General features: G+C 39.0%; 2 protein-coding genes across 3 annotated transcripts in view; one reads left to right on the forward strand and one right to left on the reverse strand.

Moving 5' to 3' along the window:
- Positions 1-994: 994 nt before the first annotated feature.
- On the reverse strand, positions 995-21488 carry LOC139935976 (tryptophan 2,3-dioxygenase-like). The gene is made up of 11 exons (XM_071930642.1): positions 21360-21488; positions 19809-19879; positions 18236-18396; positions 16972-17105; positions 15797-15934; positions 14493-14603; positions 14039-14146; positions 12113-12224; positions 7961-8098; positions 7566-7656; positions 995-6319 (listed from the first exon to the last, which is right to left on the reverse strand). Exons 2-11 carry the CDS (start codon positions 19835-19837, stop codon positions 6076-6078), a joined length of 1266 nt encoding a protein of 421 aa, XP_071786743.1. The 5' UTR covers positions 19838-19879; positions 21360-21488; the 3' UTR covers positions 995-6075.
- An 89-nt stretch (positions 21489-21577) lies between these two features.
- Positions 21578-25868, forward strand: part of LOC139935653 (E3 ubiquitin-protein ligase HERC2-like) — a 78460-nt gene continuing 74169 nt past the window's right edge. For both annotated transcript variants that reach the window (XM_071930138.1, XM_071930139.1), the window contains exons 1-5: positions 21578-21625; positions 22514-22648; positions 23803-23920; positions 24595-24786; positions 25186-25402. In XM_071930138.1, coding sequence (XP_071786239.1) covers positions 22568-22648; positions 23803-23920; positions 24595-24786; positions 25186-25402 — 608 coding nt within the window. In that variant the 5' untranslated portion in view covers positions 21578-21625; positions 22514-22567. The remainder of the gene's footprint in view (positions 21626-22513; positions 22649-23802; positions 23921-24594; positions 24787-25185; positions 25403-25868) is intronic.

A 25868-nucleotide genomic window follows, 5' to 3' on the forward strand; every position in this document is an offset into this window, starting at 1 on the left:
GGTTCAACTGGATAGTGACCAAACTCGTCCATTTTCCATATTAACCAACTGGTTTGGACTAGGTTTAACTGTGTTCAACTAGGTTTAAATTATAAACCAGTTGGTGTCTGTCCATTTTCCATCTTAAACCAACTGGTTTTAACTGTGTTTAACTAGTTTATCAACTGGTTTTCAACTAGTTCCAGTTAAACTAACTAGGTTAAACTAGAATTTTGACCAGGGCAACTGAGCTTAAATTTTCACAGGTTTGATATTTCATGTATGTGGTCACTCAGAGTGTTTGAGGCAAAGCCCATTTTCATTCCATAGTTGAGTTCTCTTTTGGTTTTGAGACTCCAGCCCGAGCTCCCTGTACTGGGGCCAATTTCATAGAGCTGCTTAAGCAAAAAATTTGGTTAAGCGCGAAAATAGCTTGCTAATTTTACACATGTTACTGGCCAAAATGTCATGCCATATACATTGCTTGTGACTGGTATTGAGCTATTGTTTACTAATCATAACAACTGAGTGTAGTCTTGGCCAGTATTCTGATTTTACTAAGCATGGACTATTTTGCTTAAGCAGCTCTATGAAATTGGGCCCTGCTCTCAATTCTAATGTGCAATTTCCAAGTTGCACACCATTGTTGTCTATATACAGAAAAACATTATATAATGTTTTTTTGTATACATAATTATGTGTGCACAAAACACTACCACACTACTAGCCCTTGCGGCCTTACACTTTTGTTTTGTACTACTCTCGCCCGCAGACGAGTCGGTCATCGGGAAGTGGTTATCGGGTCCTTTCACCGGTGGCCCACAGTAGGCCAAGGGGGGCTAGGTTAGGGTTAGGTCTTTGCCGCCTCTGTATCTGTGTACAGAGGAAGAGTCCTATATAGGGCTACCACACTACCAGATTTCCCTCCCCCTCATTTTCAACCGATCACATTTAGATAATCACAGACAAGGCTGGTGTTTTTTTTTGCAAAGTTTATTTTATTTGCAAATGTCAAAAAATATATATTTATATTTACTGCACACAAAAAGCAAAGCATTAGAGACATGAAACAAGTTTGGTTTTTGCTAAGTATCTTACAAACTAACAGTAAAATTCTCAGCAAACAGAAAATCACATAATGCTGTTGAAATGATTTGGGGTTGAACAAAGAGAAAGTTACTAGAGCAGGATTTGAACCAACGACCTTGATATTAAGTGCCAAAACTTTATAAGCCGAATATATTGACAGAAGTACTGATTAGTAGTCTGATTGCTTTTGGAGATAAGAGGTGGTGAATACACTTGTTAATAGCTCAACTAAAAAAGGCCCAGTACCATTGATAAACTCTAAAACGAAACTTTTAAAGATAAACAAGCAAACCAGTTTTGAGTACCAACATATGAAAGTACCAAATAAAAAAAAATAAAAAAATAGAAAACGAGCATAATACTTCAGTTATGAAACACTTCTAAACAAAATTATAATACTATTAAACTGGCATGAAGATAAATGGATTTAATAGATGTTAAACTTGCTTTTGGTAAATAATAAGCTACCAGGTTTTACCAAACATGGGTGTGTAACAAGTACTGCTGATTTGAGGACTCTTTAAAGGAACACTTTGCCTTGGATCGGCTGAGTTGGTCTATAAAAAGCGTCTTGTAACCGTTTTCTATAAAATGCATATGGTTGGACAGATGTTGTAAAAGTACAATACAATGATCAGCACAAATTTGCCTCGAAATTGCGTGGTTTTCCTTTTACTGTGCGAACTAACACGGTCAGACATTTATGGGAGTCAAAAGCACAGAGTTCACACAGTATTTAACACATCAATGTACGATTTACCCCTAAACACAACTATTTATACTAAAAACCCTTATTGATCTTCCATAAAAAATGAATACCCTGTACGTAAATTATCACAACATACAGCACAACACTGACCGAGTAAGCTTTGACCTTAATAACTGACCAATCACAACTGCAAATGTTGTCGCCAAAAAAGGACAGTTTCTTTGTGTTTTGTAACTGCTTCATTTTATTTACTGTACTGTGCTTTGCACATTCATAGAGTCGAGGCCTAGTGACCTTGCCAGTAACCAAACATACACTTTTTTTATTATTATTTTTTTTATGCAAGTCACCAAACACACAAGGCCTGAAGGCCACTTCAAGGTGTGGGCTACAATTATTTTTGGGCAGTTTTAGAGGCAGTTGCCACCTACTCCTAGGGCTGAAACAGGGTTACACCCTTTTACAGTCCATACGGATGTAGGCTTGGTAATCGTCAATCCGAAGCCTGGCCAGTAGAGCAGAAAGCACTACCTCCCCAACATTATGTTGCAAGTGTCACGACCGGGACTCGAACCCACACTCAGCTGATCGAACACCAGGGTTTAATCAGGTGCTCTTGACCGCTCGGCCACGACAAGCCACATAGGTTCCATTGCTAGGCAGTTGCTATGGTAGTAGAAGTTAATGGATCAGTCAAGTTCACAGCATAAAAAGCAAACACTAATTTTTACATTTCGGTTATACATGTATACCAAGCAGTATCTTTATGTACACACATCCTCAGAATCTTCAGAAATTATACTGCAAAACACACAGTTTACACATAAACACAAAGAGACAAACTTTTAAAACCTGTAAGCAAACTGGAATCTTGGATATGTACAAGGTCTTCTTAACCACTTTATGTCGGATGAAGAGTTATAGGCCACATGTTCCAAACTGGCTCACAAAAACCCTTTTTCCAGGGTAGTTGTATAATCTCAGAATCCAGACTTTGGTTATTTTGTTATACAAATGAGGATTACAAGAATGAACAGGCAAGCCACCATTGCTATAGAAAGTATTGAATATGATGTCACCATTCAAACATCTGACCTACAAGATGGCCTCTGTGCGCATGTGCGCGCATGTGCCATATAAATCAAACAGGAAATGCTGCGCGCTGCGTGCTTCCTTGATGTATGCGTTTGGACGCGCATACGGTTTGCCCTACAAGGCGACTATCATAGCCAAAAAGCGGTTATCCAATACAGTCTATTGTATTTGATTCAATTGGAGGTACATCCAATACTCCTAGAACTATGAAGTTTGTTCCACTATCGTCTTCACAAACGATGATGTTCGAACAAACCTCATAGTTCTAGAAGTACATACAAGTGGTCTGAGATACGAGCATAGCATAGAAGCTTATTCGGCCGAGGTTTCAGTTGTTATTGCTTGGCAAAGTATACACTTGTTCCAGTCAGTCTTTACCTCTATCTCTTTGTAAGGAGCAGGTTGCTGTGGACTCACAAGCTGAAGGCTGCGAGACATCATTTCTGTTACTAGATAATCTGGTCACATCAAAAACAGCCAGGCTTACAAAAGCATCTATGATTTTATCAAGCAAGGTTGGACAAGATAACATGCAAATAGTCAGCTAAAGCGAAGTCAAGAGCCCACTGGCAATGTCCATACTGACTGACAAATTACACAAGAATAGTAGAGAATAGCTGCAGTGTAGAGAGTGGTAAAATGTTGCACCTGGACCCAAATAATACAACTGCATACAAATGTAACAATTTAATATAAATGTATCAACTAAATGTAATACATGTAACAAACTTGGCCTCCTTACTTTTACACTGAGATTAACACCAGAATTCTCTATACAAATGTAGAGGTCATTACAGGTGACAAGATCAGTGAGTATTTATTTGGCTTCCTGGTTAAGGTTTAAATAAATGAGCAGTGCATGTTTTCTGCCAATTTCCAAGAATATTTTAAGCATTTACTAAAAATTGTCATGCAATATACACATACTTCCCGCAAATTCAGGGAAAAGTTACATTTTTCCACATATAAATCAAATTTTCCAAAAATTGCGGATTTAACCATGCCCCTTTTTTTACCATTCTTGAGTTAATTCTGGGTTTTCTGATATATTTACAGTCCTAAGTTTCTTTGAATCTTAATCGTAAATGCAATTTTCTATGTTAAATTTGAGTTTTTGCGATTTTTTTTTAAACGGTCGCCATGGCAACCATTTCACCCTTTTTCAGGTGGCTCCCAATTTTAAAATATTCCATGAGAGATGACCTACAACTGCCCCAAATTTCATGCTTGTACGTCAAAACCCACAATTCTTTGCTCTAAATGCACATATCTGCCTAACTACAAGTCACGGTATAATTTTATCAAAAGAGAACAACAAATTTTGGTGCTCTCTATGAGAGCCTTTTTCTTCTTCTCTTTTTTCAAGTCAGGGTTTTATTGTAAAACATCCATATTCTCTGTCTATGGTTCACTTCTTAACTTTGTATTTAGGCCCACTATTTCTCTGTGGTACGGTTTAACCCCTTTTTAACGTTGTTTCTTTTCATTGAAGCGTTTTTATGTGAGCAAAAGGTCAAGGAAATTTCCCATGCAGGGACAATACAGTTTTATTGTATAGCATTGTATTATATTGTATTCTCAAAGAAAAATTATTATTACAGAAACTCAAAAATGTATACGGTTTTCAACACCAATGTGAAGTGCTTAAATCCTAACTCTTATTATTTCAAATATTTTCATTTTACTACCACAAAACCTGCCGTCTGAACCCTTTCGACAGGGTGAAAGCCTCCGCTGCACTTACATATCACAGCTTATAGACGACCTCAAGGCCATCAGCCTACAATACGATCAAGCTATTCAAGCTCTCCTGGATCAGCCTGGATGGCAGAGACGAACTTCTAACAATGGACAAACCCATGGTCACAACGTCTCAAATTGATAGCATAAAACATTGTGAGAATTGGCTCCCTCTGAAGTAACATGGTTTTCGATTTTGAGACCCCAGAATTAGATTTTGAGGTCCTGAAAGCACACAATTTCGTCCATCAATATCTCGCAACTTCGACCACCAATTGAGTTACGATTTTCAAAGGTTTTTGATTTTGTTGTGCATATGTTGAGATACACAAAGTGAGAAGACGGGTCTTTGACAATTACCAGAGGTGTCCAGTGTCTTTAAGTCTGCTAAATGTACACTGATTCAAACCACAGCAATGCTAATACATGTAGATGTTAATTTTGCATCAGGATAAAGAATATTCATTTTGGTTTTTACCCATATACACCAATGTGTGTTAGTACTGTATACTCAGTACTTTTCCGAGTTCTATAAAAAAAAAATCACAGGCATATATTATTACACGGTCAAAATTATGTACAGTGGTTTTGAACTATGCAATTTGAAAACATGTGGTGAATGCATCTACACATTACACACGTGTACGCACACATTCTATTTGTGAATCCCTGTGGGGAAATCTTTTGTTCTTTTCTTTGTCCCTAAATTTAAGAACCTCTCTTATACTGTGTACACAAATTTCCATAGAGCACCCTAAAATTGTGGACACCTCGTTAAATATCTGTTGCTGTGATACATGTAGCATTCAGTGTCTCACCACAATTCCCGCAACACTAGCGATATTCTCGCGAGACTGCTGGCCCACGCAAGACTACTACTCTCACGCGGTGCTGTCTCTGCAGCCAGCAGCTTTGGGTAAGAGCAGAGATCTCGCGAGACCAGTATTTGATCGCAGAGACCTGAATCATTATGCCACCACGACTTGACTATCACCGCGACAAACCATTAATGACTTATCCACAAGTTTAGGAGCACCCAAGTCTTTCAAATTTTCCAATTGAGACCTTTTGTGCTCTCTTTTCGGTTTATTATTAGTACTTGGTTTCCATAAGGTAGTGAGTATGTAATCAGTATATCATTCCTTATGGTTTTGAATGATACATCAACTACATAAAGGCCCCCAAACAAAACACGTTAAGCGTCCTGCCTTTTGAAAAAAAGGGAGCGCCTTTTTCTTCTTTATTTAAGTGGCCCCCAACACATTTTTTAAGACAATCGGCTGGGGCTATTTTGTCAAAATTTATGTTTTTTCATCTGAGATCGTTAAAATAAATCCTTTTTTTTCTTCTTTAAAAAAAAAGGCAAAAAAAGGGAAAAAAGGAGGCAGCCTCTAAAAGGAAGCGGATGGGGATGCTAAACATGTTTTTGTTTTACTTGGCCTAAAAGCTAGCCTTAACTTTTCTCACACTTTAGGGGAGTCTGTCAATTTTGTTCGTGACAAAGTTTCTAGAACTTCATCTGTCCTGTCGACCCCCTCGTGAACAACATCTGGAATTTGACCTTGAATATTTCCGCTATTCACGAAGGCCTTGCCGAATGGAATGGACAGTTTTCGCTTCATGTCGTTGCTCAGGGCCGGAATGTACTTCCGAGGCAGCAGAAACGTGGACAGGTTGAAGAGGTCCACAAACACCTTATAGCGATCGCTGGTCAAAGGAAAAAACAATTTGGAATTTTATTTTTAAATTCTAACTAACCTGGGCCAATTTTCATAAAGCTGTTTAAGGCAGTGGACACTATTGGTAATTGTCAAGGACTAGCCTTCACTGTTGGTGTATCTCAACATGTGCATAAAATAACTAACCTGTGAAAATTTGAGCTCAATCGGTTATCGGACTAGCGAGATAATAATGAAAGAAAAAAACACCCTTGTCCCAGGAAGTTGTGTGCGCTAAGATGGTTGATTTTGAGACCTCAAGTTCTAAATTTGAGGTCTCTAAATCAAATTCGTGGAAAATTACTTCTTTCACGAAAAACTATGGCACTTCAGAGGGAGCCGTTTCTCACAATACTTTATACCATCAACCTCTCCCCATTACTCGTCACCAAGAAAGGTTTTATGCTAATAATTATTTTGAGTAATTACCAATAGTGTCCACTGCCTTTAAGCATAAGTTACAGCTCAGCAAACTTCTGTTCTAAGCAAAAAATTAAGGGGGGCACTAATCACAACAATGTAAAATTGATGGAATTGTGGCGGAGGGTAACCTTTTTCTGCTTAGCAATACTTTTCTGTTTCATGAAATTAGGCCCTGGACTACAAATCTCGGCTTACAACTGGCTTCAGGCCTCATTTAAACGCACTGGACACAAATGGTAATTACTTCAAATAAAACCTTACTTGGTAATGAGTAATGAAGAGCTGTTGTAAGAAACGGCTCTCTCTGAAATAATGTAGTTTTAGAGTTAGTTTTTCACCAAAATATTTGAATTTGATTTTTAGACCTCAGAATTAGATTTTGAGGTCTCAAAATCAAGCATCTGAAAAAACACAACTTGTGCAACAAGGGCGTTTTTTTATCCATTACTCTCTCACAACTTTGAAGACCAATTGAGCTCAAATTTTCAACGGTTTGTTATTTTTTGCATATGTTGAGATACACCAAGTGAGAAAACTGGTCTATGACAATTACCAATAATGCCCGGTGTCTTTAATGATAAATCATCGTGCAAAATGCACACTGCTCCAAAATTGATGACGGAGCAAAAGCCGGAGACAGAGCCCCAGGCCTAGAATTTCATTTTTGAGAGGGCAAGGCCATTTTCATTTTGCAAAGGGCATTTCTAATAGGAAATCTTCAAATCTATGGGAACCTTTTGAAGAGGCACAAAGGCAAAGACCAGCGGGATTTTTGAAAAGGCCGAAAGTATAAAGAGAACTTGGTTACCAACCTTGATGTAGCTTTTAGGTACATGTAACCAGACGAGCCACCGGTACCCGGCCTGGAGCCAATCATCCGCTGCACCAGTTGCACGTGGTTCACTGAAAATACACATGATTAAAACATGATTAGGCCATGTCCGAAACAGCGGCTTCGGCTAGAGTTACGGCTAGATCAGCAAGTGTTGAAGAAAAGACAGACGCGCACGATCTAGCCGTAGCTGTAGCTAAAGTCTCCATTTTGAACCTGGCCTCGATAAACTGGTCATGCGTGAGTTAACAACTGATACACAGTTTGTAAACTAGCTATTTACTGACCCCAAACAAACATATTGTTGTGCAAACAGTGACAAATGTTTGGTCTTGTCTTTATTTACGATTCTAAAAGAATAAAACCAATACTCACATCTCCATCTCATAATAAGCGAGTCCAGATCCATTAGAAGGGTGAGAAATTGGAACGGCTGACTGAACCGACACTGATCACGGTACAAAGAGATAAACAGCGCCCCCTGTAGGGCTTTGTGGGAGAACCTCCTGTCCCCTGGGAAACCAAACACGAGGGTTAACAATTCAGTGAGATGACAAAAATAGAACACAAGCAGGGAGTATTTATGCACTCTGCACAAAGAAAGTAGTGTGAGGATTTATTATTTACGCAATAGTTTTAATGGCCTGAGATACTGCGAGAGTCGACTGAAATGTCAGTCCATTAACTATTTTTTTTGCATTTATTGGTTGGTAAGTTGTTTGCAACAACTAATTCCGTTTTTTTATTCATTATTTTATCACAAAACTTTGACATGGCATATGGACAAAGCAGAATGGCAAACTTTCCACTTAATAAGAAGGTCAATTTTCTGCAAAATTGATTTTAACTCTTCCCTGTCAATTGACATGTATACTGGTATACACACAAAACTTAAACTTGCATCAACAATGGCACTACTTTAAGGAGCAACTAACACTTAACATTAAAGGCAGTGGACACTATTGGTAATTGTCAAAGACTAGCCTTCACAGTTGGTGTATCTCAACATTATGCAAGAAATAACTAACATGTGAAAATTTGAGCTCAATCGGTCATGGAAGTTGCGAGGTAATAATGAAAGAAAAAAACACCCTTGTCACACGAAGTTGTGTGCGTTCAGATGATTGATTTCGAGACCTCAAGTTCTAAATCTGAGGTCTCGAAAATTACTTCTTTCTCAAAAACTATGGCACTTCAGAGGGAGCCGTTTCTCACAATGTTGTATACCATCAACCTCTCCCCATTACTAGTCACCAAGAAAAGTTTTTACGATAGTAATTATTTTGAGTAATTACCAATAGTGTCCACTGCCTCTAATAGCAACTTATTAATGATGTCAGAAATGTTTGGAAACTTGACAAAATGACAATGGTTCAGACTTGTATGTTAATGCAACATTGGAAACGCACGTCCAAGAAACTAGCGGCATTATGCATTCTTATTTCTACAAATGACAAATTAGTTTGATGACTTGTCTCATAAAACAGGCATCTTTGGTCCTTGTAAAAAAGTAACAATAATAATAATAATAATATTGTAGTATTATATAGCGCACCCTTCTACCAAACAAGGTACTCAAAGCGCTGAGTATACACAGAAGTTTCAGAAAGATAGGTTATTGCAGTAATGGATTCTGAGACCCAATTAGGAACATTTTATTAGAAACATTTTATCAAGTACAAGGGCTAATCTACTTGTACACAAGGTGTAGGCTCTAATAGACTTTTCCAGACTTATTAAACACTAATTTTCAGATTTTTCTGAGTGAAAACAAAAAAATGGAAAACAGACTTATTAAGTAGGAAAAATATCATGCCTGATAAAATGAGTATCTTTATGTGGGACTGAAAATTAAACAATGTTTATCCATTTCAACCAAAAATACACCAAGATCTGGATAAAACTGTGTGATTGCTTGATTCACTTCTCAGGCATGCAACTGCCCGTTAAAAAAAAAGAAGAACATATTCAAAGGCACAGCACAAGTGCAGAGCGAGGCAGCCGAAACGCCACGGGACATGATACCCACAATGGTACCCTAGAAAATGTTGAGGTTTATTATGCTCTAAGGTGCATTGTTAGCATGTACAATGATTATTTTATTTTACATGATTATAGTTGTACACTGTTAATGCCAGGCATATATAACGGTAGGAGGGTAAGTAAAAAAAAAAAAAAAAAAAGGGTTTTTTTTACGTTGTTTTTCTTCTTCTTTGTTTTTTCTTTTTTTTCACATTTAAAAAAACAACAACAACAACAACGTGGAATTCCGCGGAAACGCAGAAGAGTTGCATGCCTGAGTTCTTCCGACAAAAATATTTTGGAAACATACTGCAATTTTGTTTTTAAAGAATATATATATATACCACTGGTCCTGTGTATGTATGAAGACATGGGAAACATTGAAAAAGGCACCATGAGATCAATCACCTTTCTACATGAATACATGAAGTTTTAACTAAACCCATGGTAATGCCACATTACACTCATCTACATGTATATGAAATATGGGCGACTTAAAAGTCTGTCTTGTTCCATGAAAATAGAACGCGGGAATTTGACAAAAATGCCAATGGTTCAGACATGACTTTGGAAACACACTTTCATGTATCTCGAGAAGCTAATAGCGAGAACTTTGAAAAGCTCTTCTTGTCAATAGGAGTTACTGCAACAATGGAAATGGGCACATTTCACCTGTAATGACTTACCGCGACAACAATACTTGACTGATTGTAACAAACGAGGTGTCAAAATTGCCGTAATTAAATTTGATGTCTCCTGGTATTTTCATTTTTAGAATACGAGTGACAATTTTAAAATTATAGGCGCTTTTCTAACAGCCACGTTAATTTTTTGCTGTCTTTAGTTCTTTTGGTATCTTTGTCACAAAAAGAGTACCCATGATTGTGATAAGTCTTATGCATTGACATCGTCATCCAGCCACCATCTTAGAGGTAAAGCGCACAGGTTTGTGCGCAATGCGTACAGGACTGGCCAATTAACAATGCCTTTTGACCTCTAGGCAAGGGCTCCCTACTCAAATGACATCATATGCGTAAGGTTTATTGTATACACCCCTTGCAATATGCGCAGCTTACTGACGTGTGCCTATCCTGGGTGTCATTTCGGTGCAAAACGTATACAAACATGCACAAAAGCGAGTTGACACCCACAATTACCGTACGCGCATTGTTCGGAGGCGCTTTTTGTATGGTGTAAGAAATCAATAGCTCCCCCTTGCATAGCGCAAATCACCACAGGTTCGATGAGGTCACGCGCACGTTTTTACGCACAGAGAACAGCTTTTGTCACATGATCTGCCTCCTTTTTGAGAGTGTGACATCATATGCAATGGGTCTATATACAGGGAATTTGACAGAAGTCGGTGGTAACATGATGAAAGTCATGAAGTAGGAAATGTCTTTGCAAACTTTGCGTGAATGAGGCAAGCTGTGTTGCAATGGTTCAATACTGACCTCTCACAGTTACACTGCTCAAACTCCAAGTCCTGTGCCTTGCGGACAACGCTTCAAGTTACATACTCAGCTTTCACAGCAAAAAGCATTAGATTGAAACCAAAGTTAAGACAATTATGTGGCACAGAAAATAACACAAGTATATCAAGTCCACTCAACACGTGGCGTGTCATGGCCGAGCGGATAAGAACCGGAATTAACTCTGGTGTTTTATCAGCAGAGTATGGGTTTGAGTCTTGGTCGTGACTCTTGTGTCCTTAACCAAGACACTTCATGGATTGCTTCATAAAGTTGGGTAGGTAGTGCTTTCTGCTCTATCAGCCAAGCTTCTGATGGATGATATCCAAGCCTACACCCTAATGGCCTGTAAAGGGAGTAAAAGCCCAGTCCCACTGCAGAGATATATAACTTTGTGATGCCTCTTGATGTTCTCAAATCACCAATGTTTTGGTGGCGTGTCATGGCCCAGTGGTTAAGAGCACCCGATTCAAGCTCTGGTTTTTTATCAGCAGAGTATGGGTTTCTTGGGTTCTGGTCGTGACTCTTGTGTCCTTAACCAAGACACTTCATGGATTGCTTCGTAAAGTTGGGGAGGTAGTGCTTTCTGCTCTACCAGCCAGGCTTCAGACTGATGATACCCAAGCCTACATCCATATGGACTGTAAAAGGGGGATAACCCTGTTTCAGCCCTAGGAGTAGGTGGTAACGACCTCTGGAATAAAATAATTGTAGCCCACACCTTGAAGTGGCCTTCAGGCCTTGTGTGTCTGGCGACTTGCATAAAAACAAATTAAAAACTGTCCATCAATTTCATGATATTTGGCCCTTGGAAAGTAGGAACATTTTATCATGTACAAGGGCAGACCTACATGTACTGTAAGCTTAAAAAGACTTTTCAGGCTATTTAATAAAAAAAATTATGGCACCTGCAAAACAAAGATTTTGAGATAATAATCGTACTTTATATGCTTTATAATAAAAAGAACAATCAAGAAAATAAAACACACTCTTGAGTACTGTTCAACGAGAGTTTCTGAGTGAAGTAACTTACCTCTGCTAACGAGCATGTTATGAGTGTCGACATCAAATACTGTCTGGAATGTCTGTTGAGCCAACTCATATTCCTGCATTATGGCCGCCTTCTCCTCATCAGACTCTGACCCCTGAGTTTTAACAAATATAATATAATATTGAAGTCTCAAATAGAAACTTTCTCAAATAAAAACTTGTTTCTCAAGTAAAAACTTGTTTCTCAAATAGAAACTTAGATTGGCTATAATTTTCCCGCTCTTTTCTGGATCCTTCCCTTAATCCTTTTAGAACAATTTGTTTTATACATTGTAAATATTTGTCTCTCCTTAAATGTGTAATAGTGTGATTTTTTCCAATTTTTAGCCTCTGTATATTTTCCTGTAATTCAACCTCCGGTCGCCATGGGAATTTGTTTTTAAAAATAATTAATCAATAATGAATGAATGAATGAATGAATGAATGAATCCCTTTCCCTTCTTTTTTCCTATAAATGGATATAATGCAATTGTTTGTGCTTGTTTATGCCTCTGAAGAAAGTCCAGTTTGGATCAAAAGCTAAGGCCATCTACCCTACTCATTATATAATATTGAAGTCTTACATAGCGCACATGTCTACCAACAAGGTACTCACGGAGCTAAGTATATACACATTTTCAGAAAGATAGGATGAATCACTGAGACCCAGTTATGTAGTACCTTACAAGGGTTTACAAGGTGCTACGGCGCATACATCAGCCACAGCCAGGAACACCGGGGCGAACAACTTCTCTTTTTGATAAGTGCACTGGGTTATTTTACATGCGTTACACAATACATGGGACCACTGTTTTATGTCCCATCCGAAGGATGAATCAATGGTGAAGTGTCTTGCTTAAGGACACAAGTGTCACGGCTTGGGATTCGAACCCATACTCTGCTGATCAGAAACACCAGAGTTTGAATTCGGTGCTTCGCCCGGCCACGACACTTCCATATAACAAATAATAAATGCTAATCGACAAACAATGTGTGTGGTGGGTAAATGTTTTATGAAGTATTATAACAACAAAAATATTAATTTGAGAGGCTAATCATCCTTACTCGCAGCTAAGAGTTGAATTCCAAAGGACGCAGCTACAACGTGTTTGAGAAGCAGGCATGCAAGGGCGCCTTTGGCAGCCAGCCACATCAACCCATTATGACAACGGAGCACTGCCAGAGATCGAAAGTGTTTGATTTTTCCAAAGGGAGGTAAACCGGATGGTCTGGAAAACCCTTGTGGCACAGCACAGAACCAACGCAGAACTCAACTCACATATGACCCTGCCCGGGTATCGAACCAGGGTCACCTTGGTGAGAGGCGAGCGCTTTACGCATAAGCCAACCATGCCCCCCTTAAATAGAAGACTGACAGTGACGAGTTAACTCGGGACTCGACTAGGTAATAAAGGCCCAAGCCTGGGGTATTTATGAATATATTTTGAACAATATATTAATTTTGTATTATGAAAAAAAAACATTCAGCTATGTGAAAAAAGTACTGAATATACATCAGTGAAGGGTAAAAACAAATTTTATTCTTCATCACTGATGCAAAATTAACTTCTCTTATCAAATCGCTGTGGTACATGTACATACTCCTAACACATAGGATTTGAACTGACTCCTAGCCAACGGGCCAGCTCGGTGGTCTAGTGGTAAGACGTCTGCTCCAGCAATTCAAGGGTCGTGTATGCGAATCCCACCCGAGTGATTCGCATGTGGGTTTTTTTTCACAGAACTCAGCATATAAGTACTTGTGATACAAAGTTGTGTGCTTTCAGATGCTTGATTTCGAGACCTCAAGTTCCAAATCTGAGGTCTCGAAATCTCGAGTAATTACCAATAGTGTCCACTGCCTTTACATTGGTGTATAAAGGGTAAAAATAAATTATAAATTATTATATTTTTCTGTCATAATTATTACCTCTGCACTTCGACGGATATCATCAATCATCGCCTGTGCCGCGTCTTGAAACTTCTTCCAGAAGTTAAAGCAATCGCTATCCAAACCTGGTGTCCTCTCCAGCCATTTCTTCAAAATAACAAACAAAATTCAGTAAAATTATGCCATTCAAAACTCCTGATCGTAGTCCCTTGCCTTACCATAGCTAAGAATGTCTATGTTTTGATATTAAATTGAGTGGCTTGTCTATTTTCCATTTTTGACTCTGTTTGGCAAAAATGGCCGTTTAGAAAACCATGGCGAAGACATCAGCTCTAGCCAAGGCACTAGCCTGTTTAAAGTAAAAATTCAAGTGTCAATTTTAAATTTCAAAACTTCGGCTAGGGCGTTTATCACACGCCAATTCGACCTTGCCTGTCCTAAGCGGCCTTTAAAGAACTCGTCGCTACCCTATTATTCCCCTATTGCTTTATACCTCTACAATTGACAGCAATGATGGTTCCTCCTCTGCTTGTAGGATTCCCTCCAGTTGCTCTCCCTGATGTGCATGCTTGTAGTTCTTCTGGGCATACTTCACTCTCCATTCCTATTCAAAGACACAGTAGGATAACAATTATTTAGCAAAGTACACACAATTTGTTTACAAACAGACTGTTCAAAATAGTACAATCATTGAGTGTTTATACATGTCTTTAGAAAAACAAACACACTGTGTCTCCAAAAAGACTGTGTTTATTTAAAACAACAATTAAAAGCCTCCACTCACAGACCGGAAATCATAACAATCCAATTATCGGAAAAAAATCCATTTACGCTTCATTGATTATCAATTAACCAGTATCAATAAAGCCATCTGGAACTGGTCATGTGGTATAAGTGCTTTTGAATAATGTGGTTATCAAGATTGTTTAATAAGAAAATGCTTCAAATGAAACAACGGACTCTTGCTAACTGTTTTGTCAGAGAACTCCAGTTAAAAAAAAAGCAAGAAAATAAACATAAATGAATATAGCGTAGTTTTTGTCTCTGCGAATCTATGGGTGCGTTCGGTTAGCTTCCCTGGGTCTACCCCGCGTTGCTCACTCGGCTGAGCCCCTGACAAGAGCTAAACGAACGACCACTCACCACTCTCAGAGTGACAGCGTTTAGTGACGACCCACTCCACAAGCAGGGCACTTGGGGCTGTCCTGGGCAGACTGGGGATGACCCAGGGAAGCTAAACGAACGCATCCTATATTTAACTTGTCTAACTGTCAGACTATTCAATATTATTCACTATAGTTTTGAATTCGTTGCTCGTACAACAGAAAAAAAGAAAAGAAAAAAAATGTTTGGAGAAAATCAAGATTTAACTTGTACTACTTTTCAAACTGCTGTTTAGGAGTGTGGTTACTAATGTTATTTGGGGTTTTTAATAAGCCTACTACTTTATAAGTACTGAACTGTCAATGTGTTTTTATTCCTCCAACTATTTGAATTCAAAATGAATTCCTAAACACAGACATCACTTTGTGAAAATGAAGGAAAATAAGTTGGCCCCAGAGCGCTGTGTACAAACCAATGCAAATTGAGACCTATGGACTGCATGCTCTGCCCGCAGGGCATTGAAAAGAAGCTTTTCAAGTTTGAAAATTCCACACAGGCTTCAGTTTGGATTATATTCAAAGCACTTGGTTTTCATTTCAAATCTCCATCAAAATGACTGATCATTGGAAATGAAGCAACAATGTGACACTTCTTTTCCGAACAAAGGCACTCCCTTTCAAATTTTTAACTCACTGGTTTCAAACCGAGCCTGTTCTCTAAGATCCTAAACTGTTGACTTTCAAAGCCAGAGGCTGGAGCAAGAAACGTACGGAACTCCAAGAAGTCCATCGGGGTCATCGTCTCCAAGATGTGAATCTGCTCCACTTGAATCTGGAAAAAAAAATAAAAATATTGTTTTCCTTTTATTTTTGCTACTGTTCGATTTTATTAACCATATATAAATGTAGATAATATACAATACACCCATAACTAACATGTGACAATTTCATTTAAAAAGGTGGTAGTGTTTTTTGAGTTTGCCGAAACTCTGGAGCGGTTTAGTAATGCAGGCTGAATATTTCATTATTGGAATACACAATCTAAGACACAGTTCTCAAATTCAAATTTTAGGGGATAAGAAATGCAATGAGACTTCTTTTTGTAAACTGTCGTTTCTGCTTTTAGCCGCTGAATTGCAGTATTTTAACAAACCATGAATAAAATGCTTTTTCGAAAGGTGCAGTACTTCTAACCATGGAGGAAGGAAGAGAAGGAGTTCGAACAACCCGCACAACCGCAGAGTAACAAAGGAATACCCTGACAATGCCCCTGTCTAACTGGTAAAAGATAGCAGACTTCCTGCTGGGCGGGCGCAAACTCACACACAGCAGGTCGCCCATGATTTGTATAAGGTATGTGGGTGATTACAAGGTGTCGTTAAACGACCGCGGTACCACGGGTTCGGCTTTTGAAGTCCCTTCGTTCGAGCTCCTTCTCTTCCTTCGAGCTCCTTCTCTTCCGTCCTCCATGCTATAACCATGTCGGTTTTTATTGCCTTTAATGTTAGGAGTGGTCACCAAACATGTACCTTTCCTGCAGCCCGAACATGTTAAAGCTGCGTCCTTTGCAATTCAGCTTCAAATTTATTTTTATTAAAATAATTATATCAATATAAACCACAAGGGAAACTGACTGGGTAAATTTGTAAATGATTTTGGGGTTGAACAAAGATTTGACTAGAGTGGGATTCGAACCAACGACCTCCGGATTAACGTGCCGGCGCTCTACCAACTGAGCTATCTAGCCCTATATTGGCAGTGTCCCTATTTTGTCAATATCTTTGTTCGGGGGTGCCAGTCAGAAGCCATACAACAGTCAACTGCCGTGTAGCCAGGTTTAACCCTAAAATAATTATAATTACAACTGACCTTTGCGATCCCAACGACGCGTCCCATTCGCTGGTTGATCACTAGTTGTTTCCTTTCATCAAAAGGCACTTCGCTTAGGAGGCTGCGGACCGAGTCGATTTCGTACAGCATTTGCTTAAACCATAGCTCATACACTGTATCATTCATAGGAAAACATTAATCTAGTTTAAAGTTTTTTAAAGTTTTTTAAATTCACCACTGTTTTCAAGTTTTTTAAATTCACCACTGTAACCATCTGATGTAAGTAACCCCCCCCCTTTTTTCCACAGGTCCCTCATACCTATTTTTAAAATCATCATACCTTTGATCTTGCTATTCTTATTAGTTGACCATTGTTAGTTGCATCATGATGCAACTTGCTCTCTAATCCTACCCTTTCATGTCTCCCTGCATTGTTGTCGAACAATACTTTCACACTTTTATGGTCCAGTAACCCATCTTTTCATTCTAAACATCCTTTGTCCTCGCCACTTCACTACTATTGGTTCATAGCCACCTACATTGTCTCTGAAATAAAAACTTTGATTGGCTGTTATTTTCTCGCTTCTTTCTGGATCCTTCCCTTAATCCCCTTCCCCCTCTCTTTCTCTATAAATGGATATGTATTTGTTTGTACTTGTTTAATGCCTCTGAAGAAGGTCCGGATTGGATCGAAAGCTAAGGCCGTCTACCCTATTCATTATTCATAGGAAAACAAAATTGGCTTATTGCAATATTTAGATAAACAAAGGAAAATTTACTAGAACAGCAAGGAAAAATTTCGCCCAGCGATTTTGCTTAACAACATTAAAACATGTCAAGTACTGACTGAGTTCTAATATTGAGTAACATGTGATGATTTTTGAGTAGCAACTGAGACATTTTATGTTGGATTTTGGGATGCCTCGGTTAGGCTTGGTTTCAAAATTGCAGAATTTTTCAAACAGATGAAAACTTTTGCCAAAGCTTACTGACAGGAACCATGTTGAAAAAATGTTCACGACTATCTCATTACTTGGAAAGAACGGCTGTTTATGTTGAGAGCATTCATTTTCAAGAGATGCAGGTACCTATTAAACTGTTTCTGGGCTGACCTTGACCCTATCGGAATTAGTTTGGAGAAAATAAAATTAGCTGTTGAAGACTGCTACCGTATAAATCCACAAAAATAATATTTCAACCCTAGCGGGGTTTTTCTCAAAGGCTGATTTTGGTCGGTGAATTTTACTTCACTAAAAATACCCTTGTTTCCGATCGATGTTGCCAAAAGATGCTCAGTGCTTACCCTGGTGAACCACGATAAATAGATGCTCATCATGCACTTTACTGCCCTCCTTCTCAGACTGAAGATGCTGTGAACCCAGTACCTTCTCTAAATGAAGGTACTTGTGGTAATGCATGGCTGGGTCGTCATCCTCAGCATCACCTATGGTCTTGGCAGCAGCCCTGTTGTGAAAAATAATAATAGCTACTGTGGGGTGAAAAAAAAACTTGTAGACCCTTCCCATGAAATATGTAAATTCAACCTCGTTCCCAGGGTTGATCGATCTCGCGGCGCCATTTTTTCCAGCATGCCTTGCTGGATCATAACCCCCAAAAGTGTAACTCCAAAATATCCAAATATAAGGTATATCCGTTGATCCGTTCTGTGTTAGGTGTTAGTAGTGCATATGCTGAGTGCGCTGTGTGTAATAAAAGTCAAAAGTCATAAACTTGCCTTGGCGTTCAGTGTTGGGGGACAAAAAACCCTTTACCCTTTACTGCCTACCCTTTACCAAACTGAGCTATCTAGGGGTAAGCCCTGTGTTGGTGGCCGCCATATTTTGTAAAGACTGCCAACATAGGGTTAGATACTTCAGTTGGTAGAGAACCGGCATATTTAATCTGGAAGTATTTGGTTCATATTCCACTCTAGTAACAAATAAAATTACAAAACACAATCATTTAAAATTATCCAATCAGTTTGCCTTGTGGTTTATTATTTGATAACAAAAGTAACAATAACAAGGTCGCATAGGGCATGTATCCACCACTAGGCCCCTTGCGTCACAAGCAAAAACAGCGCCCTCACTGAGATCAATAGATATCATTGGCTGAGAGTCGTTTTAATTTTGGCCAATACAAGGGGTCTATAAAATACTCAAAGAGCTTGAACAAAGGGAAACACTAATTTTCAAGACAAATTTGTAATTTTTAGAGGGTTAATTTTGATGAATTCTGAGACTGATTTATGTAGCCATTTCAACCAGTTTACAAGGTGCTTGGATTGTCAACCAGCAATCCACTCTTGCTTAATCTTGCTGAAGGAAACAAGTGTCAAGACCTGGGCCCAATTTCACATAGAGCTGCTTCAGCCAAAAATTTGCTCAAGCAAGAAAATAGCTAGCTTGTTGTTACTCGCCAAAATGTCATGCCATATACATTGCTTGTGACTGGTATTTAGCTGTTGTTTACTTAGCATAACAATTGAGTGGAGTCTTGGCCGGTCATCTGATTTTACTAAGAAAGGATTTTTTTGCTTTTAAGCAGAAAATTTGCTTAAAATTATTAAAAAGTTTCTTCCAAGTAAATTATTTGTAGGATACAAGTCACAGACTGTACATGAGAAATTGCGTTTTGGCCAGTAACAAAATTCTGGTGAGCATAGTTTTCAGTTTTGTTGTGCTTGGCTACTTTCTCTACTTTTAAAAGCAGCTCTGTCTGTCATTGGGTTCTGGACCCAAACCCACACTCTGCTGGTGAGAAACACTAAAGCTTGAGTCAAGTGCGCTTGACCACATAACCAAAGTGAATCTTTAAAGACAGGATTGGTACTGTTGGACTTTTTCAAATAATCCAACTCCATATTTTGTACTGACCTTTGACCTTGCATAAATGGGCAACTCATGATGTCTGGTTGAATGTCACAGCGGATTTAGCAGAGTGTCTCCTGTGTGTTTGGAATCAAGGGGAAAGAGGAAACAAACGATGAATGGCTCCGTAACAGTCGTCTCCTGAGTCCTAGTCCTATGGATAGAGTTTTAATTTAATTAACATATTCAAGAACAACGTCTGCATTGTTATCACTTAGTTAATATTATTTATAACAATTGCATTTATTGCATTCTATGTTTTTGGCTTTATTAATCAGATAACCTCCATCATTGGTAGGCTTGCTGATTGTCATTAAATAAGGGAATAAAAGGGTAGCAACGAGTTCTTTAACAGCCGGTCGCTGCCGTGTGATAAAGGCCTGAGCCGAAGTCAAGGGCCTTAATCGCACGGCAACGATCCTGCAAGGTTTTAAACGGACGTTAAAGAATGAGTCAGTACTCTTTTATTCCCATTCATAAATGCCCTTTAGTTAAAAAACTTTAACAAAATACAATTATAGACACTTTGATAATTGAAAACTCGAAGTTTGAAGTATTTTTTCAAAAACTTGTGAAGATTCTGTTTGATGCACATGGATTGTGTGTCTGCGTGCGCGTGCTTAGAAATAGATTACGCGCTGTTACTAATAGCTATGAATCGGCATTCCGTGTGATAATATTGGCGTATGACCTATGTTTACATTCAAACAAATCACCCTCTGTTGACAAAACACTGTACACGTCATGTTTTGCCAGGCAAAAAGACGCGTTGAAGTTCTAGCTGGCTGCCAAAACACAAAGGTTTTGCCCGGCGGTTTTTGTGACGTCAGAGGTCACATCCCACATGGTCTATACTTTCATGAAATTATAAAAATTGCGTCACTACGAAATGTAAACAAAAAGTTACGTGTCGGGAAAGGTGCTTGCGGGACTATTTGTGACGCGTGAATTTGAGGTTCGGGAAGATATATTAAACAACAACAAAAAATTTAATAACAGATAAAGAGTAAAATTAATTCAGAATAAGCATAAATTTCTGTATGGCGCCGAGTAGGACAATGATTAAAATAAAAATATTAATTTGGGTTCACACGGATGGGACGATGTGTGTGCACTACAGTATACTCAGTACTTTCCAGAGTCCTGTAAACAAAAATCACAAGCATATTAATTTAGGCCTTCTCGGTTGGGTCCCAACTTGGGATTTGAACCCACGGCATAAAAGTTTTAAATTAAAGAATGTGCAAAATTTAGTTTGTTCATTACCAGTTCTTGGGCGCAAAGTAGAAATCTGCACAGGTTTGCGCGCGCAAGTTTCAATATTGCCCGGGAAAGTAACACAACTTGAACGGGCATGTTTGAAGTTTGCGCGAGTTTCAACTTTGCGCTCATTTAACCACAAACATTGGCAGCGTTGCCAAAAGTAAACTAGTCTGTTTTTTGTTTAGTGATGAATTGGCAGCATTGCTTGTTGATTTTATGTTAGAATAAATCTAATCTTCACTTATTTTGTTATCTAAATTTAAATTATGTTTATCTTATAATTGATTGACTCACCTGTTACTTCGAACCCGAGCATGCAGCGCTAGATGATCAAAACAAACAGACACTTGGACAACTTGGTACGTGACGACTGCGCCATCAATCTAGTCATATCCTGTTAACGACCGTCTTTCGGGTCCGTACGCTGCATGACGGTCGTTGACACAGTTTTGATATTTGATGCTTTTACATATTGATGTTGAGCCTATGTTTAGTGCTCAATGTACACCCTGCGAGAATTTTATGAGTCAATTTGCGATACTGGCAAAAATCACGAAAAAGTAAGTACGGTTTGTATTGAATAATGTTGTACATTCTGGTTTTGTAAATCACATGAATTTATAAATGACAGGACGGAAAACCCAACAGGAGTGGAAGTTTGTACGATTGTGGAACGTAAATGGTTGAATTTATTATTATTTACTGAGTGACAGACGACGGTCGTTCCTAGTCCTACGTATTGCATACCATGGCATGATGCACATTCGAGCTCTGACTGGTTGCCAAGTCAGTGATGCAATTTATACATTACATATCCTTCCCAACCCACAATTTCTCTGGTCGGGAAGTTGAGATTTTATACTCTATTCTGCACCTTTTATTAATGTTGTTTCATTTAAAAAGTAGACTGCAATTAAATTATCTTAAATATTTTGGATAACAGGATTTAATTGAAATTGAATTGAAAACTATTATAAATATAACAACTTGGTTGGGGTTGGCCTTAAGAAAATTAAATGAAATCAAAATATTGGTTTAAAAAAAAGGCAAAAGTTTCTGCATGGTGGCACCAATTTCTCATTCGCTGTGAAATAATATAGTATCTAGTTTACCTCAATGAGATATCCTTTTGTTGTAACCAAACATGCGTGAAAAAGTGGTGGCGCCATACGTAAAGTTATCCCCCCAAAAAACTACCTTATGTTTTTAATTTCCCAAACTTATTTTATTACACTTTGGTTGAAAAAGGCGATAAAGAACTAAAACCTAAAGGGCGCAGCGGACACAAATTGAAGAGGAGATCAGAACTTCTCATGAATTTTTTATCAATCGTAACTTATTCCACCAACAAATAGAAGAAAAATAGTCGCTGAACGCAGTTTGTTGACAATACAGAGACAGAGCGACTAACATACCTTTATTTCTGTTGTTTTTATATTTTTCAACAGCATTAAGTCATCATACGTGGCACCTCTTGTAATATTTGGCCTTAATATGGAACCATGGCAAGCGTAGCCAATACCCATGCTACATTGCGAACACAGCTACGGCTAGACTCCAAGTGGCTCAAGACAGATCCACAAGTAAGTACAAAGGCCAAGTCTGAATTGGTGGCTACGGCTATGGCTACGGCTGTATCGCCGCATCATCATGTGTTAGAGTATCGGATGTCCTTAGTAGACATCCTTAGCAGCAGGGCCCAATTTCATGGCTCTGCTTACCGTAGAATTCTGCGCTTAGTATCTATCATAGAATTGTGTGCTACAGTACAAGGGTTCTGTAAGCGCAGAATTCTGTGGTAAGCAGATCCATGAAAATGGGCCCTCTTGTGGTCTGATACGACCAAACGTTTTTTACTAAGGGAGAGCTGTGATTTGAAGGTTTCCAAGGTGAAAGTACAATAAACCGATCATGTAGGCTCCGCACACAACGCACGTGTGAGCAAGAACACGTGGGGCTCTCCTATGCCTTTCTGCACAACTCTGCCGCTCGCGCCAAGATAGGCGCACGCATGTCGGACCTTATTTGTCGTTGTGATTGGTCAATACTAGGCCTGGGCGAATAATTTGAATATCCGGTTTAATAGCGCCCTCTATTGGTGGAAAAACTATTTTAATATCCGGTTAATTTCGGATAGTTGGCCAGCGGTAACCGAATACCAAAATGTCACTATTTGCCCAGCACTAGTCTGCTAGTCAATACGCAATGGGGCGGAGCTTAGTGGATCGGTCTATTAAGACGAAGGATTATAATTGAACACAACGTAAACAAAATGCCAATGAGTTTTACTGAAAAGAACTGGTGGTGTAACGACTCACAAGCCTTGAATTAAGCAGCTCCAAGAAATTTGACCTTGGTTGTAAAGACATAGGGCAAATTTCTTAGAGCGGCTTAAAGTGAAAATATTGGTTAGTTAGAAATTGTCTGATAAACAAAAATGAGCAGGATACCAGTCATGGATACTACATGTGGCATGGTATTTTGGCTGGTAACTTAATCTAACTGTTGCTGCATATAAAATTGAGAGATGGTAAATAGTTCATTGGTAACTCAATTTTGCATACTCCACATTAATAGGTGATTTTCAATTACACCGCTAGCACAGAAACTGGATGCTTGCACAGTAAGCGGAGAATGGTGATTGCAAGGGCAGAAATCTGCGGTAAGCAGAGCCATGAAATTGGGCCCTAAAGTAGAGTGACACGAGGTAACTGCTGTTTTTGTTATTGTTTGACAGGTTGCATTCTCTAAGGATGGCCTGAGCAGCTTGTGGAATGAACTGGTCAAGGATGGAGAGTTGGTCATCGGTAGACCCAGACAGATTGTCAACTCTGCTGGGGCTACCGCTACCAAAGGTATTTTGTTGATTCTTAACCTTAGCACAGGATTTGTGACAGAGGCGTCTCGGGCTGCCCTGCGCCACTCACATTAGACAGGGTGTAGCCATCTTATTTTAAAGGTTAAACAGAGCTGATAGTAAAACACAAAAAATTTGTTTTCTTAAAAATGTCAGCCCTAGATCTTATTTTAAAGGTTAAACAGAGCTGATAGTAAAACACAAAAAAAATTGTTTTCTTAAAAATGTCAGCCCTAGATGCTTTGTTATCCGTGAAAAATGAAGCACATCTTGTTTGTTGAAGGAATAACTGCTGTAAATCTTAATCCCCTACATATGTAGGACATTATTTTCAATCCTCTACAACTATATGTGATTTGAGGCATTGCATGGTGAGGTATCAATAAAAACTTGGTTTGCGTTATCGCCATGTGTGTATCTATTTGCCAGGTAGATTTTGTTCTTTAGAGAACTGTCTTGCTTTATATTCTACTACTGCAGGGTAGATTTTTTGTAATTCTGCGGTAGTAGAATAGACAGTTCTCTATAGTACAATTCGTGATGGTTTTGTGACTGTCAAGACAGCGTATAGTGTTCTATTTTTTAATCCTGATCGTTGCTGAATTCATTTTGGCAAACAGATGATCATAAATCACTTATGTTAACGCTTTGCTCATATTTCCCCTCATCCAGGTGAAACAGGCAAGTACTACTGCGGTATGAACGTCCTGACATGTGGTTGCTGTGAGGGGCGTTGCGGACCGACCAACGGCTGCAACTGTCCACCATGTCAGAAACTTGATGAGGAAGAGAAGAAAGAAGACGCAAAGGAGGCGTCGTCTTCCGTCAGTCTCATCGAGTCATGGACTTGGGGTAAACAGCCCGGTGAGTTTGAGTTTGAAGTGGAGTGTCATGGCTAAGGGCACAGGACTCAAGCTTTGGGCATAATTTCATAGAGCTGCTAAAGCAAAAAAATATTGCTTACATGTAACAATTGTCTGCTAAGCGAAATGAGCAGGATATACCAGTCATAAAGTGTACCTTTGGGTTTTAAACTTGTTCTGATAAGCATAAGCCTAGAAAAAGTATCGTCGTCTAGTTACTAAAACGCAACTTCTGGATGTTTGCAATTCATAATCATAGATGTTAAACCAATGGTTGTATGAGAGAGATTGGCTGTTGCCAGCTTGGCATTTATAACCAGTTACCAGGCTCTCTTGACTGGAAGATAATCTAAACATAAACAAACAGACAAATTTTGAAGAAATTATTTTCTTTCTGCAGATGCTTCCCAGCTGAAAGAATGCCTGCACCTGTTGCTTCAGGAACAGAATCAGCTTCTTCGCGAAGCAGCTCTCTCAACTCTGTCATCTGTCCGTCTGCGCCAGCGACTCGTCGTACTGGAGCGTTACTTCATCGCCCTCTCCAGGCACTGTCCAGAGCAGAAGGTTGTGACGAGGAAAAAGAAGGAAGGAGATTCCTCGCCCGTCAAGAGTAGAAGGTGAGTCATGTCCCAAAGAGTGTCACAATAGGGATTGCTGTAAGAACCGGGCATTGACACCTGACTGTTTTATGGGGTGTCGTGCCCAAGCAGTCTAGGGCTGTGGACTCAGTTCTGTTAATTTACAGAATGTGGGTTAGCATCCTGGCCTGGTCAGTTGTGACACATGTTTCCTTGAGCAAGGCACTTTATCATTATTGCTTCCCTCCACCAAGGAATACAAATGAGTACTGGCAAGAAATTTGGAGTAGCCTGCAATGGACTGACATCCTGAACAGGGGAATAGAATTATTCTCAGTCGTTTAATCTCAAGCAAACGAGAGATAAACACCGGCCTGATAAGCTATATTTGCTCGGGACAGACTTTACTTTTACCTGACCGATTTGACCAAAAGACTCTTTCTGGTGTGTAATGGATGATCGGTTTAGCCATAGAGTTATATATAAGAACTAGAGGGCTCACTGG

This window comes from Asterias amurensis, chromosome 4 (genome assembly GCF_032118995.1).
Source record: "Asterias amurensis chromosome 4, ASM3211899v1".
Taxonomy (NCBI): Eukaryota; Metazoa; Echinodermata; class Asteroidea; order Forcipulatida; family Asteriidae; genus Asterias; species Asterias amurensis.